The 15,700-nt window shown below is 44.1% G+C and overlaps 2 protein-coding genes across 2 annotated transcripts; both read right to left on the bottom strand.

The window, feature by feature from the left end:
- Positions 1-3,193: 3,193 nt before the first annotated feature.
- On the bottom strand, positions 3,194-5,020 carry LOC111961775 (cytochrome c oxidase subunit 5B, mitochondrial). Its single transcript, XM_023984302.2, has 4 exons — positions 4,876-5,020; positions 4,353-4,423; positions 3,980-4,079; positions 3,194-3,768 (listed from the first exon to the last, which is right to left on the bottom strand). Exons 1-4 carry the CDS (start codon positions 4,970-4,972, stop codon positions 3,656-3,658), a joined length of 381 nt encoding a protein of 126 aa, XP_023840070.1. The 5' UTR covers positions 4,973-5,020; the 3' UTR covers positions 3,194-3,655.
- A 383-nt stretch (positions 5,021-5,403) lies between these two features.
- On the bottom strand, positions 5,404-14,431 carry LOC111961774 (drebrin-like protein B). The gene is made up of 16 exons (XM_070442631.1): positions 13,975-14,431; positions 13,789-13,844; positions 13,480-13,592; positions 13,305-13,379; positions 13,062-13,205; positions 12,896-12,980; positions 8,502-8,599; positions 8,080-8,231; positions 7,926-7,980; positions 7,740-7,805; positions 7,434-7,536; positions 7,028-7,213; positions 6,614-6,688; positions 6,376-6,509; positions 6,153-6,222; positions 5,404-5,929 (listed from the first exon to the last, which is right to left on the bottom strand). Exons 1-16 carry the CDS (start codon positions 14,055-14,057, stop codon positions 5,793-5,795), a joined length of 1,632 nt encoding a protein of 543 aa, XP_070298732.1. The 5' UTR covers positions 14,058-14,431; the 3' UTR covers positions 5,404-5,792.
- Positions 14,432-15,700: the final 1,269 nt, after the last annotated feature.

The following is a 15,700-nucleotide window of genomic DNA, read 5'->3' as shown; positions in this document are numbered from 1 at the left end:
TTATTTCACTTATAATTCACTGTATCACAATTCCATAATTCCAGTGGGTCAGAAGTTTACATACACTAAGTTGACGGTGCTTTTCAACAGCTTGGAGAATTCCCCAAAATTATGTCATGGCTTTAGAAGCTTCTGATAGGCTAATTGACATAATTTGAGTCAATTGGAGGTGTATCTGTGGATGTTTTTCAAGGCCTACCTTCAAACGCAGTGCCTCTTTGCTTGACATCATGGGAAATCAAAAGAAATCAGCCAAGACCTCAGAAAAAAAATGGTAGACCTCCACAAGTCTGGTTCATCCTTAGGAGCAATTTCCAAACGCCTGAAGGTACCACGTTCATCTGTACAAACAACAGTACGCAAGTATAAACACCATGGGACCACGCAGCTGTCATACCGCTCACGCATTCTGTCTCCTAGATATGAATGAACTTTGGTGAGAAAAGTGCYAATCAATCCCAGAACAACAGCAAAGGACCTTGTGAAGATGCTGGAGGAAACAGGTACAAAAGTATCTATAGCCACAGTAAAATGAGTCCTATATCGACATAACCTGAAAGGCCGCTCAGCAAGGAAGAAGCCACTGCTCCAAAACCACCATAAAAAAGCCAGACTACAGTTTGCAACTGCACATGGGGACAAAGATCATACTTTTTGGAGAAATGTCCTCTGGTCTGATTAAACAAAAATTGAATTGTTTGACCATAATGACCATTGTTATGTTTGGAGGAAAAAGGGGGAGGCTTGCAAGCCGAAGAACACCATCCCACGTATGAAGCACGGGGGTGGCAGCATCATGTTGTGGGGGTGCTTTGCTGCAGGAGGGACTGGTGCACTTCACAAAATAGATAGCATCATGAGGGAGGAAAATTATGTGGATATATTGAAGCACCATCTATGTGATGAAAGAAATAAAAGCTGAAATAAATAATTCTCTCCACTACTATTCTGACATTTCACATTCTTAAAATAAAGTGGTGATCCTAACTGACCTAAGACAGCTAATATTTACTAGGATTAAATGTCAGGAATTGTGAAAAACTGAGTTTAAATGTATTAGTCTATGGTGTATGTAAACTTCCGACTTCAACTGTAGATATTACAGACTCGGTCAGGGAAAGGTTGAAAATGCCAGTGAAGACACTTGCCAGTTGGTCCGCGCATGCTCTGAGTACACGTTCTGGTAATCCGTTTGGCCCCATGACCTTGTGAATTTTGACCTGTATAAAGGTCTTGCTCAAATCGGCTACGGAGAGCGTGATCACACAGTCGTCCGGAAAAGTTTGTGCTCTCATACATGCTTCAGTGTTGCTTGCCTTGAAGCAATAATAAAAAAGGCATTTAGACTGTCAGGTAGGCTCACGTCACTGGGCAGCTCGCGGCTGGGTTTCCCTTTGTAGTCCGTAATAGTTTGCAAGCCCCATCACATCCGACGAACGTCAGTGACGGCGTAGTAGAATTCAATCTTAGTCCTGTAGTGACACTTTGCTTGTTTGATGGTTCGTCTGAGGGCAGAGCGGGATTTCTTATAAGCGTCCGGGTTAGTGTCCCACTCCTTGAAAGCGGCGGCTCTAGCCTTTAGTTCGGTACCGATGTTGCCTGTAATCCATGGCTTCTGGTTGGGATATATACGTACGGTCACTGTGGGGACGACGACGTCGATGCACTTATTGGTGAAGCCGGTGACTGAGGTGGTATACTCCTCAATGACATTGGATGAATTCCAGAACATATTCCAGTCTGTGCTAGCAAAACAGTCCTGTAGCATAGCATCCGTGTCATCTGACCACTTTCGTACTGAGCGAGTCACTGGTACTTCCTGCTTTAGTTTTTGCTTGTAAGCAGGAATCAGGAGGATAGAATTATGGTCAGACTTGCCAAAAGGAGGCCAAGGGGGAACTTTGTATGCGTCTCTGTGTGTGGAGTATTGGTGGTCTACAGTTTTTTTCCCCTCTGGTTGCATGTGACATGCTGGTAGAGATGAGGTAAAACAGATTTGTCTGCCTGCATTAAAATCCCCATCCACTAGTAGCGCCGCTTCTGGATGAGCATTTTTCTTGTTTGTTTATGGCCTTATACAGTCTTGGTGCCAGCATCGGTTTTGTGATGGTCAATATACAGCTATGAAAAATATAGATGAAAACTCTTTGTAGATAGTGTGGTCTACGGCTTATCATGAGGTACTCTACCTCAGGCAAGCAATACCTTGAGACTTTCTTAATATTAGACATCGCCCACCAGCTGCTATTGACAAATAGACACACCACCACCCCTTTTCTTCCCGGACGTAGCAGTTGTACTGCCGATGCACAGAAAACCCAGCCAATTGTATATTATCCGTGTCGTCGTTCAGCCACGACTTGGTGACAAAATATGTTACCGTTTTTTATGTTCTGTTGGTAGGAGTCTTGGACGGAGCTCATCCAGTTTATTCTCCAATTATTGTACGTTGGCCAATAGAATGGATGGTAGAGGCGGGTTACCCACTCACCAAACGAATTATCACATGGCACCCAGAACTGTCCCCCCTGGAACTGTCTTTTTTTCCATGCAAATGACAGGGATTTGGGCCTGGTCTGGGAGAAACAATATATCCTTCACATCAGACTCATTAAAGAAAACAATCTTTGTCCAGTTACAGGTGAGTAATCGCTGTTCTGATATCCAGAAGCTCTTTTCAGTCATGAGACAGAAGCAACAACATTATGTACAAAATAAGTTAATGTGAAAAAAAACACAATTGGTTAGGAGCCCGTAAAACGTAATTTATCCCCTCCGTGCCATTAGCTCGCTCTTACAAGTAGCAGGGTACTATACATTACACATGGCACCACAATGAAAACTGTCAAAATAAGTGCGACAAGCATAGTCCTTGAATGAATACACCATTATATGCGCCGGCTTCTCAGATCCAGATCAGCTAAATAATCTTTAATTTTGGCTCGAGGGCCACATTGGGATATCAAAATTTAACAGAGTACCACTGATTTTATGTGGACAGATTTGCTGGTCAAAATCAACTTACAGCCTAGAAAACTGTCACTCATGTCTAATTATATAGGTCTATTTCTACATACTTTCCATCCGGTTTTAGGGATTTAGTATTATTTATTTTAATTTTTAACATAGGCTGTATTTTGCCCACCCCTGACCTAAACCATCACACTATTCTACATCACCACCGAAACAGTAAGAGGAGTTAAGGAGTAGACTTTATTGATTTGATAAGACCAAGTGTACAGTACATACATCACCGTAAACTGCTGTTTGAATGGAATTGCTTGACAAATAACATTGCGTCCCACACCGTTAGGCCTAGACCTTCGGTAAGTTTTAAACAATAACTGGTCCTGTGATCACAGACTGACATTGAGGTTAGCAGGTTAGATAGATTTTCAAGTAGACGTTAGGATGAGAAAGATAAATTGGACAGCGAACACATGATTAAAAGAAACCAAAGGGTACACACAGAGGCCCAACATTCTAATTTAACACAACTAACTCCCAGTGCAAATACACTTCCTGAAAGAACATTGAGAATTGACGTCACCATCTAACCCCCTTCATCCTAAAGAAGCTGGAATCTTTCAGTGAATGTAATGTCATGTAAAGGTACTAGGTGATGTGTGTATGTATATAAGAGGGTGTGTGTATTTTAGTGGGGCAGCTCATGGGGCACCAGTTTGTAGTGGGAGCCACATGAGGGACAGCGCTGAGCATCGCCCTGATGGAGCCAGAACCACACCACTGCAGTGTTATCCTCCTCACCTAGAGAGAGAGGATGGAGAAAGTGAGAGAGGGGGAGAAAGGGAGGGGGAGGGAGAAAGGGAGGGGGGAGGGAGAGATCAGTTGAAGGAGACATTAGATATGAGTAGGAAGAACAACCCTCAGACAGCCATGACAAATCAGAGTGGTACAGCTTCTGGCCACAGAACTACCAGACAGCTGTAGAAAGACTAATATAAAACTAGTCACATACAGACACAGCCCACAATCCTCTTGGTGGTGATGGAGGGCACCAGATGGGGGTCGGCCTTTGAGCCAGCATACTCTTTGGGCTTCAACATGCTGTAGGGGTCCTGGAAAGAAATCACACAAGACAGGTTCAGTATTAGACCTAGGTATGACTTGGTGACATGGAGAACAAAGCACACAGAAACCTTCTAAGGATCCTAAATGTGGCTAGAAAAAGTTAGAGGCATGTCGGGCCAATGCTGAGAGAAGAGAGTGAGATTACTGCCAAACTAATTAATACTTGACATGTTAAACTACCGGTGTTACGTAAATGTTGGCCAGGGCAACACAGTTGACGCAAATAATATTAATTTCAAACAAATGTAATCTAGACTCACCGCGCCCTGTTGCGCAGCCTTCATAACGATCTTCTCCAGACCAGTAGCCTGTTCCTCGTCGGTGGGGATGCCTGAAAACATGTCAGTGTTAGCTAGCAAGGTTAACTAGTTAGTTGGCTAGTCACTTAGTTGGCATTAGCTAGTTTATTAGCTAGCAAAATTAGCAGTGGGCTACTTCCGCGCTGAGCACATTCGATGATAAAGTCGACACGGATAGCTCGCTAACGCGCTAGCTAGAACCCTAAACTAAGGTACCATCTTTGACTTTGACAAAGGTCGCTATATAAAGCAAAATAGCTCAATATAGGACATGAAAACATCATCTGCTCAGCTAGCTACTTAATGAGAACAAAATGTGGACAGATTGAAAATTGTATTTTGATACAACGAATATTGTGATAACTTGGCTAGGAAACCTTGCGCCATTGCCTGGCAATGCATCGCCTGTCCTTGGCAAGACATCCATATGTCAAATACGATGCTTCCATGGCTTCTGCCCAAAACCTCCACATTACCGACTCACCACCAACCGCCATGCCGCGGGTGAGAGCAGGGACCGGGGCGGCCCGGCAAGTTGTAGCGGCCCTGACGGCCGAGCGAAGCAATAACCTTGCAGCCATTTCTCCTTCTGGTCGAAAGCACTGATGTATAATAAGAGGTCGAAATACAACTGGCAGCACACTGATGACGTTTAATATTTACGTGACAGTCGCATTATTCTGACGTCTGTGCTCTTGCATTTAAAAAAAATAGACGCGTTCAAGGCTCTGGTGGTTGACTAACGTTACCTGAAAAGGTAAGTTATGCATATACTTTATCATGCAAACTTATTCAACCTTTCGTTCCCCAAAACAACTAAGAAAACATTGCAGTCCATTCAGTAGGCCTACATGACATCCTCTGTTAATAATCTATTTTTTATTTAACCTTTATTAGACTAGGCAAGATTAGTCCAAATGAATACACCATCCCCATTTCATAGAAGAGGGATGAGCATAAATAATCCTGAACTCACGAGGCTTCAAATGGTAGAAAAGATTAAGCACATGGAAACAGTTGGACATGCATCTTTATTTATTGAAAAGTGGATCAAAAGCAAAAGTCTGACAACTTCAAGACACATATAAAACCCCAAACATCCCCATAATCCCATAGAAGACTACTAGTCTGAGACCTGACTAAAACCAGACAATCATAAAGAATATAATAGCTCTGTTGTACATTAAAATACAGTAATCAAGTGACAGTCACTTTCCCTGACATCCCTGATAAGCCCCGCACCCCCATTCTCTTCACTTTCTACTTATAAACCTAATCTAATATCTGTGCAGAGAGGGAAACATCCCCCTTCCTACCCCTGTATTGTTCGCATGGGTCGCAGTCAGAATGATCCAACTGATGCTCTAATTGGTTGTACAGGCATGTGGGAGGGCTTTGTAACTACAGGAGCTCAACGTAATTGGCCGGGAACATTCCGTAGTGTCCATCCGGTCCGTAGCCTCTCCACCAACCCTCATCCGCCATGTCTATCCCTGTGATGATGTCATCAGGATCAAAGGTAATCTCAGAGTCGTCAGCTGAGGAGGAGAGGAGAGAAGGATGAAAGAAGATTAAATTCAATACAACTTTATGGATAGAGATGAGATAGGGATGAGTGGTGCCAAAAGAGATGGAAGAAGGGAAGGAATATGACTTGGGACATCAGAGAAGATTAGAAAAGCAAAGAAGGATCAGATGAAAGAAGATGAAATGAGAAAAAAAGAGGGACTTGATTTGAACCCAGAGCTGGGCAACACTCACTGGCTTGGTAGTCATACAGAGCCCTGGCATGCACATCCTGTCCACTGGCCTCCTTTCTCTGCTCCAGCACCTGAGAGAGATTGTTCAAGTGATAGGGAGTTAAAGAAGATTTGAAGAGGAATAAAACAGTGGAGTCATAACACCACAGAATTTTTCAACCTATTTGGAATAATATTTGATAACATGGCTAAGAGCAACGCCATCATACTTCCTGTAGACTTACTGTGGGTGTGTCCTGGTAGATATCATCATAAATGTTATCCTCCTCATTTGTTGCTGCCAATGGCAGGAGCTCGTATACCTCATCTGGGCCAATGTGCCCCTCTCTACCCTGAACCAGGCCGGCAACTGTTGGCTCTGAGAGATTCAATATTTAAAGACCCTCACCAGCTGTAGTTTTTAAGTGCTAACAATGTGAGAGTGGAAATTAGTTCGCGTGTGTGTGTGAGGTGGAGGCCTACCGTCCTCTGGTGCTGTGTCCTGTGTATCATCATCAAAATCATCTGACCAGTACTCCTCTTCAGTGAAGGAAGACTCTGTGACACACATACACACACATATTATTTAGACAGCCTTATCACTACGACATGAATCAGCATGTGGTGGAAAGAGTTAGCTGTATGCCTGTATGCATGCGTGTTTGGCTTGTGGGTTGGACATGTGAGTGTAGGGCAGCTGGTGCCTCAAGCTGTAGGAACACAGTAGCAGGGGTTTCTGGGAGTAGTGAAGTAAGGGGTTAAAGGCTTAGCTATGATACAGATGTGTGTGTGCATTCATGTGTGCATGCGTGTCTGACTTGTGGGTTAGACAGGTGAGAGTGGGGCAGGGGTTAAAGGGTTATCTATGATACAGGTGTGGGTGGGTGCATGTATTACCTGCGGGTTGGACAGGTGAGAGCGGGGCTGCCTGTGCCTTGGGCTCTGAGAGCAGAGCAGGTGTTTTTGGGAGCAGTGGAGCCGGGGCTTCTGGGTGAAGAAAAGCAGGGTATTGTGGGGAACGTGGTTCGATGGGTGTTTCTCGCTCAGTGGACTTCTGAGCCAGGAATTGGCTCTGCAGCTTCCCTGAGGGAGGAGGGGAATAATATGTGCTATATGTTATTGGGGCTAGGGGTATATGTGTTATGGGGGGGGGGGGCAGAATGTGTTATTGATATGTCATAAGGATATATTGATAACTTCATTTAAGTTATTAAGTGTGTTTAGCGTTGACCAGTTTTCTATATCGATTCCCACCTTGTTGCTTATCTATACAACACTATTACAACATTCTAGGTGATTTTACCAGGTCTGGAGCTGGGCGTGTTGTCCAGTGAAGCACTCTGCTCTCTCTTTATAAACAGCTCTCTGGGGTTCAAGGACCTCTGGGAGATCAGACGTGCTGCCTCCTGACACAGACACACACACACACACACACACACACACACACACACACACACACACACACACACACACACAAATTCAGTAATTATGACATATTGAACACAACACACACACACAACACAACCACACAACACCACACACCACACACACACCACACACACACAATCACACAACTCAACACACACACACAGTGAGTGCGGACTCTCACGTTTGCATTTTGTACAGATGCAGGTCTTATCCTCTGAGAGTTCTGACGCTCACTGTCCTGCTGCTCCTAAAAAGCAGACACACACAGAAAAACACACACACACAAATAAGTGTGGAATACTGCAACTCACAAAAGCATTTTGTGCAACGCATAGAAATCACACATAGTACCACAGAGAAGGCTCACCGGTTGATGTTGTTCCTGGTCTCTATACCCTGACTCCTGCTGCTTCTGGTAAGTCCTGTCAAACACAAACACACACACAAACGGACACACACACAGACAATATTATATTATTGAGCATGTGTTTGTGTGTGTCTGCGCATGTGTGATGACTGACTTTGTCTGGTCGATTTGAGAGGTTCTCTCCTTTGCCCTCATTTCTCTCTCTGCAGCCTCCTTTTCATCCCTCTCTTTTCGCTCTCTTTTCACCCTTTGCCTCTCCTCCTCCACTCTCTTGCTCTCCTCCTTCTGACGCACCTCCTCATCTCTCTGAGCGAGAGAGAGAGAGAGAGAGAGAGAGAGTGTGAGAAATGTAACCTTCTGTTGGAACCAAACTCCCAAAGAACCAGCAGCAGAGTAACTCAAAACAGGATTGCATACCGCATACTACTTGCACATTCATCTTCTGCACAATAACAATATAGTATAGTATTACTTTTGTCTGGAATTTTGTTATGTCTTAAGAGCAAGCACTTCAATGTAGCTTACTAGTTACATACGACAAATAAAATGTAGGCTTGGCTATCTGAGAAGGTCTACCTGAGATTGGGCCCAGAAGTTGTCCTTGTTGGTTTGCAGAATCTCATCCACAGCGTTAGTCTTCTGGTACACCGACCCCTGAAACACAACAACACATTCTCTGCTGCCAATGACTGGAACAAATTGCAAAAATCACTGAAGCTGGAGACTCATATCTCCCTCACTAACTTTAAGCATCAACTGTCAGAGCAGCTCACAGATCATTGCACCTGTACATAGACCATCTGTAAATAGCCCATCCAGCTACCTCATTCCATATTGTTATTTATTTATTTATTTTGCTCCTTTGCACCCCAGTATCTCTACTTGCACATTCATCTTCTGCACATCTATCACTCCAGTGTTTAATTGCTAAATTAACTCCCTAATCTTACCTCATTTGCACACACTGTATATAGATTTTTCTTCCTATTGTGTTATTGACTGTACGTTTGTTTATTTCATGTGTAACTCTGTGTTGTTGTTTGTGTCGCACTGCTTTGCTTTATCTTGGCCAGGTCGCAGTTGTAAATGAGAACTTGTTCTCAACTGGCCTACTTGGTTAAATAAAGGTGAAATAAAAAAATAAAAACATTACAGCTGTTTGTGTGTGTGTGTCAAATCAAATCAAATTTGATTGGTCACATACACATGTTTAGCAGAAGTTATTGTGGGTGTAGCGAAATGCTTGTGTTTTTAGCTCCGCCCGTGCAGTAAAATCTAACAAGTAATATATAACAATTTCACAATATATACCCAATATCCTTGTAAAAATAAAATAAACTCAACTCAACTCAATACACATAAATCTAAGTTAAGGAATGGAATTAAGAATATATAAATATATGGACAAGCAACGTCAGAGCGGCATAGACTAAGATACAGTAGAATAAAATAGAATACAGTATATACATATGAGATGAGTAATGCACAATATGTAAACATTATTAAAGTGACTATTGTTCCATTTTTTGATTTGATTTCAAGTCTATGTACAGTTGAAGTCGGTAGTTTACATACACCTTAGCCAAGTACATTTAAACTCAGTATTTCACAATTCCTGACATTTAATCCTAGTAAAAATTCCCTGTTTTAGGTCAGTTAGGATCAACGCTTTATTTGAAGAATGTGAAATGTCAGAATAATAATAGAAAGAATGATTTATTTCAGCTTTTATTTCTTTCATCAGAAGTTTACATACACTCAATTAGTATTTGGTAGCATTGCCTTTAAATTGTTTAACTTGGGTAAAACGTTTCGGGTAGCCTTCCACAAGCTTCCCACAATAAGTTGGGTGAATTTTGGCCCATTCCTCCTGACAGAGCTGGTGTAAATGAGTCAAGTTGGTAGGCCTCCTTGCTCGCACATACTTATTCAGTTCTGCCCACAAATTTACTATAGGATTGAGGTCAGGGCTTTGTGATGGCCACTCCAATACCTTGACTTTGTTGTCCTTAAGCCATTTTGCCACAACTTTGGAAGTATGCTTGGGGCCATTGTTCATTGTGAAGACCCATTTAAGACCAGGCTTTAACTTCCTGACTGATGTCTTGAGATGTTGCTTCAATATATCCACATAATTTTCCTCCCTCATGATGCCATCTATTTTGTGAAGTGCACCAGTCCCTACTGCAGCAATGTACCCCGACAACATGATGCTGCCACCCCTGTGCTTCACGGTTGGGATGGTGTTCTTCGGCTTGCAAGCCACCCCCTTTTTCCTCCAAATATAACGATGGTCATTATGGCCAAACAGTTCTATTTTTGTTTCATTAAACCAGAGGAAATTTCTCCAAAAAGTATGATCTTTGTCCCCATGTGCAGTTGCAAACCGTAGTCTGGCTTTTTTATCACGGTTTGGGAGCAGTGGCTTCTTCCTTGCTGAGCGGCCTTTCAGGTTATGTTGATTTAGGACTCGTTTTACTGTGGATATAGATACTTTTGTACCTGTTTCACAAGGTCTTTTGCTGTTGTCCTGGAATTGATTTGCACTTTTCGCACCAAAGTACGTTCATCTCTAGGAGACAGAACATGTCTCCTTCCTGAGCGGTATGACGGCTGCGTGGTCCCATGGTGTTTATACTTGCATACTATTGTTTGTACAGATGAACGTGGTACCTTCAGGCGTTTGGAAATTGCTCCTAAGGATGAACCAGACTTGTGGAGGTCTACCATTTTATTCTGAAGTCTTGGCTGATTTCATTTGATTTTCCCATGATGTCAAGCAAAGAGGCACTGCGTTTGAAGGTAGGCCTTGAAATACATTCACAGGTACACCTCCAATTGACTCAAATGATGTCAATTAGCCTACCAGAAGCTTTTAAAGCCATGACATAATTTTGGGGAATTTTCCAAGCTGTTTAAAGGCACAGTCAATTTAGTGTATGTAAACGTCTTACCCACTGGAATTGTGATACAGTGAATTATAAGTGAAATAATCTGAATGTAAACAAATGTTGGAAAAATTTCCTGTGTCATGCACAAAGTAGATGTCCTACCCGACTTGCCAAAACTATAGTTTGTTAACAAGAAATTTGTGAAGTGGATGAAAAACGAGTTTTAATGACTCCAACCTAAGTGTATGTAAACTTCCGACTTCAACTGTATATAGGCAGCAGCCTCTAATGTGCTAGTGATGGCTATTTAACAGTCTGATGGCCTTGAGATCGAAGCTGTTTTTCAGTCTTTCAGTCCGAACTTTGATGCACCTGTACTGACCTCGCATTCTGGATGATAGCGGGGTGAACAGGCAGTGGCTCAGGTAGTTGTTGTCCTTGATGATCTTTTTGGCCTTCCTGTGATATCAGGTGCTGCAGGTGTCCTGGAGGGCAGGTAGTTTGCCTCTGGTGATGCATTGGGCAGACCGCTCCACCCTCTGAAGAGCCCTGCGATTGCGCGCTGTGCAGTTGCCGTACCAGGCGGTGATATAGCCCAACAGGATGCTCTCAATTGTGCATCTGTAAACGTTTGTGAGGGTTTTAGGTGCCAAGCCAAATTTATTCAGCCTCCTGAGATTAAAGAGGCGCTGTTGCGCCTTCTTCACCACACTATCCGTGTGGGTGGACCATTTCAGTTTGTCAGTGATTTGTACGCAGAGGAACTTGAAGCTTTCCACCTTCTCCACTGCGGTCCCGTCGATGTAGATATGGGGATACTCCCTCTGCTGTTTCCTGAAGTCCACGATCATCTCCTTTGTTTTGTTGACATTGAGTGAGAGGTTATTTTCCTGGCACCACACTCCTACCTCCTCCCTGTAGGCTGTCTCGTCATTGTTGGTAATCAAGCCTGCTGCTGTTGTGTCATCTGCAAACTTGATGATTGAGTTGGAGGCGTGCTTGGCCATGGGTGAACAGGGAGTACAGAAGAGGGCTGAGCACGCACCCTTGTGGGGCTCCAGTTGTGAGGATCAGCGAAGTGGATGTGTTGTTTCCTACCTTCACCACCTGGGCGGCCCGTCAGGAAGTTCAGGACCCAGTTGCACAGGGTAGGGTTCAGACCCTGGGCCTCAAGCTTAATGATGAGCTTGGAGGGTACTATGATGTTGAATGCTGAGCTATAGTCAATGAACAGCATTCTTACATAGGTATTCCTCTTGTCCAGATACGGATAGGGCAGTGTGCAGTGTGATGGCGATTGCATCGTCTGTGGATCAATTGGGCAGTATGCAAACTGAAGTGGTCTAAGGTGACAGGTAAGGTAGAGGTGATATGATCCTTAACTAGCTCTCAAAGCACTTAATGATGACAGAAGTGACAAGCTAAGGGGCAATAGTCATTTAGTCAGTTACTTTGCTTTCTTGGGTACAGGAAAATGGTGGCCATCTTGAAGCATGTGGGACAGCAGACTGGGATATGGAGAGATTGAACATGTCCGTAAAACACCCAGCCAGCTAGTCTGCGCATGCTCTGATGACGCGGCTAGGGATGCTGTCTGGCCAGCAACCTTGTGAGGGATAACACGCTTAAATGTCTTACTCGCACGAGGCCACGGAGAAGGAGAGCCCACAGTCCTTGGTAGCGGGCCGCGTCGGTGGCACTGTGTTATCCGCAAACGGGCGAAGAAGGTTTTAGCTTGTCCGGAAGCAAGAGGTCGGTGTCCGTGATGTGGCTGGTTTTCCTTTTGTAGTCCGTGATTGTCTGTAGACCCTGCACATATGTCTCGTGTCTGAGACGTTGAATTGCAACTACACTTTGGCTCTACACTGACGTTTTGCCTGTTTGATTGCCTTGAAGAGGGAATAACTACACTGTTTTGTATGTGTTGGTGTGTGTGTGTGTGTGTGTTGTTGTGTGTGTGTGGTGTGTGTGTGTGTGTGTGTGTGTGTGTGTGTGTGTGTGTGTGTGTGTGTGTGTGTGTGTGTGTGTGTGTGTGTGTGTGGTGTGTGTGTGTGTGTTGTGGTGTCTGTGTTCTCTCACCACAGGCCTCTGGGTATTGTTTTTTCTGTGTCTCTTTGGTTTGCAGAATCTCATCCACAGCGTTAGTCTTCTGGTACACCGACCCCTGAAACACAACAACACATTACTCTGTGTGTGTGTGTGTGTGTATGCTTGTGTGTGTGCGTGAGTGTGTGTGTGTTCTCACCACAGGTCCACTGGGTACATCGCTGTATTTCTGTGTCTCTTTGCGAAAGTTAAAGTTGGCCCCCGACGCCTTGGCCACTTTACCCATGATGCTCTCTGGCTCCACGTCATCCTCTCCCCGTGCATTGATGGTCACATGGGCACCCTGCAGGAACGAGATTGGTAAGAGAGAGAGTCTACACAGCGCGATTTTAGAGAATTAACATTTTGGAACATCTCTCTCTTTAAAGCAGGTAAAACTCACCCGTAGGAAGTTACCCATGGAAATGACATGGTTGGCGCACTGTCCTTTCCGAGAGTCCTTTACCCCTTCACCTGTCTAAAACACACACACACAAAGGTGAATGGCTGATTTGACAAAGGTCTCTAGTGATCGTTATGCTTCGAGGGTGGTGTGTGTGTGTGTGTGTGCTACTTACCCAGTTGATGAGGACATATTTACACAGGCCAGAGTTGGGGTCCTTGACACGACAGAAGGCATACATCACCTTCCCACTGCTCAACTCCTCCACCATCTCCTCCAGACCGCCGTCTACATACAGATACACATACACAAACACACAAATCGAACGTGGGTCGTCAACGTTACTGATGACCATGTCAGCCAGCTAAACTAAAGCCTACGTGGTGTGGTGTATCTTCAGTTTTCAGTTATCATACAACAAGTTCCCTGAACCCCCCCCATTACACACATGCACAAACAACTCATATTGCAGACCCACACTCACCTCCCTTCTCTGCCAGGCGGATGTCATTGGTGTTCCCCTCATAGGTGAACAGAGCCCTGTAGACAGACAGAAAAACAACTGGAAGATTCACTCTCTCTTGTCATTGCTGAATCACAAACACACACATACAGATACAACTGTGATACCAAATCAACTGATCTAATCCTTCTCTCAGTTCTTGCTCACCAGTTGGTATCAGACTTCACATCCACCACTTCTTTATACGCGGCCGTGAGCGCTGCTCCATTTTTACTGAGATTCACCGACATTCTCCTGTGTGTCTATCTGTGCCGTGGCATCCACCGCGTCAAAGAAAACGCAGCACCAAAACTTTATCCAGGAAATAAGAAATGGTCTCTTCAGTTGGAGTAGCTGAGATATACTGAATGATGAAAGAGCACTCTAGTGGGTAAAGGTAGAACTTCCAATGACAAGCGAGTCTTGTACCAAGGGGATTCTTTCAGCTTTGTCAAAACTGGGATGGATCAGGACCAAATCGGCAAAAGAATGGTCTCCTCTCTGTGTCAAAGTAAGATTTAAATATTCTACCTAGAGAAATCAAGGAAAGAGAACCGCTAACACACACAGGCTGTCCGAGCTGATTCAGTATGAAGGAACTACTACACACACACCCCTCTGAAACTTGTCGGGGCAGTGTGTGTGTGTGTGAGAGAGAGAGAGAGTAAGAGAGAAAGAGAGAGAGAGAGAGAGAGAGAAAGAAAGAAACCGGTCAGGGCAGAACCGGAAAAGTCAAATTTTTTAGATTGGTGCTGCAGTACTGCAAGTTCTTCAATACAAGCAGGTTGGCAGACTAAATGCTTCCTGCTAACTATTCAGGTGGTGGAAGAGTCTACTGTAAAGGGACTGAAGGTGATTGCTGGTTAGACTACAGAAGGTTCACAAACATCAGCCTTGTTGATAAGTAGATCTCCACTCTTTCTCTATCCTATCAAATACTCTCTATCTCATTATCTCTTTGCTGTTGGTGAGCAGTTCCCTCTCTCCCTCCTTTTCTATCCCTGCCATCCCTCTCTCTCTCTCTTTCTCTCTCTCGTGCATGCTCTCTCTCTCTCTGTGTGTAGATGAGCACCCTACAGCTTCCTCTTTTACACATGCACACAGATACACACACACACACACACACGCACACACACATACTGAACATACACTAGCTTTCTCAGGAACAAAAGAGGGAATTCCTTTTCACCAATGTACACAGACAGACATAGAGGCGTAGACACAAATACACACACACACTATTTCAGATGCAGTCTAAGCCCTTGTCTCCTTTGCTCGTTGGTGGGTGGTTTTATTATGAGGGAGGGGGGCATGACACTCATCATTCCCAACACCCCCATCACACACACGTTTGCACTACACACACATGCACAAACACACTATTGTGCAATAGTATTATGTTAGCTTGGAAATGCCTGTGGTTTGCTAGAGGGTTGAGTGTCAATTTTGTAGCAAGGACCTGCAGTCACATAAACATATATGGGGGGGTGTTAGAGCTGATAACAGACCAAGGGAGGGCTCGGGTTACAGTCCCACAGAAAAAAGTACACATTAAAGAGAGAAGAAGAGCGGGCATTATCAACACCATTATCTTCATCATAATCATTAGCCTACCATTACATCCTTCAGTTCTCTCCTATGAATATGCACATGAAGCCAGCTGGAATCCAATATAATTCAGTGTGGTGAAACAACAGTAAAACTGAGCGATATTCAGTGCGGAGGCAAACTGATTTGTATTTTTAATTGTGCGCCACCCTATGGGACTCCCAATCACAGCCTGATGTGATACAGCCTGGATTCGAACCAGGGACTGTAATGACGCCTCTTGCACTGAGATACAGTGCCTTATACCACTGTATCATGGGTGATCTGGCTGGTAATCCAGACATTG

This window comes from Salvelinus sp. IW2-2015, linkage group LG4q.1:29, assembly GCF_002910315.2.
Source record: "Salvelinus sp. IW2-2015 linkage group LG4q.1:29, ASM291031v2, whole genome shotgun sequence".
In the NCBI taxonomy this organism is placed as follows: domain Eukaryota; kingdom Metazoa; phylum Chordata; class Actinopteri; order Salmoniformes; family Salmonidae; genus Salvelinus; species Salvelinus sp. IW2-2015.
This window is presented reverse-complemented; position numbering and strand designations above follow the sequence as displayed.

Coding starts and splice junctions, on each gene's coding strand:
- LOC111961775 (XM_023984302.2), bottom strand. CDS start 4,972: ATGGCTGCAAGGTTATTGCTTCGCTCGGCCGTCAGGGCCGCTACAACT. Junction 4,080..4,352: donor AGGCTGCGCAACAGGGCGCG/GTGAGTCTAGAT, acceptor ATTTCTTTCCAG/GACCCCTACAGCATGTTGAA. Junction 3,769..3,979: donor GAGGATTGTGGGCTGTGTCT/GTATGTGACTAG, acceptor CTCTCTCTCTAG/GTGAGGAGGATAACACTGCA.
- LOC111961774 (XM_070442631.1), bottom strand. CDS start 14,057: ATGTCGGTGAATCTCAGTAAAAATGGAGCAGCGCTCACGGCCGCGTAT. Junction 7,981..8,079: donor TCTCAAATCGACCAGACAAA/GTCAGTCATCAC, acceptor TGTGTTTGACAG/GACTTACCAGAAGCAGCAGG. Junction 5,930..6,152: donor TCTGTATGACTACCAAGCCA/GTGAGTGTTGCC, acceptor TCTCCTCCTCAG/CTGACGACTCTGAGATTACC.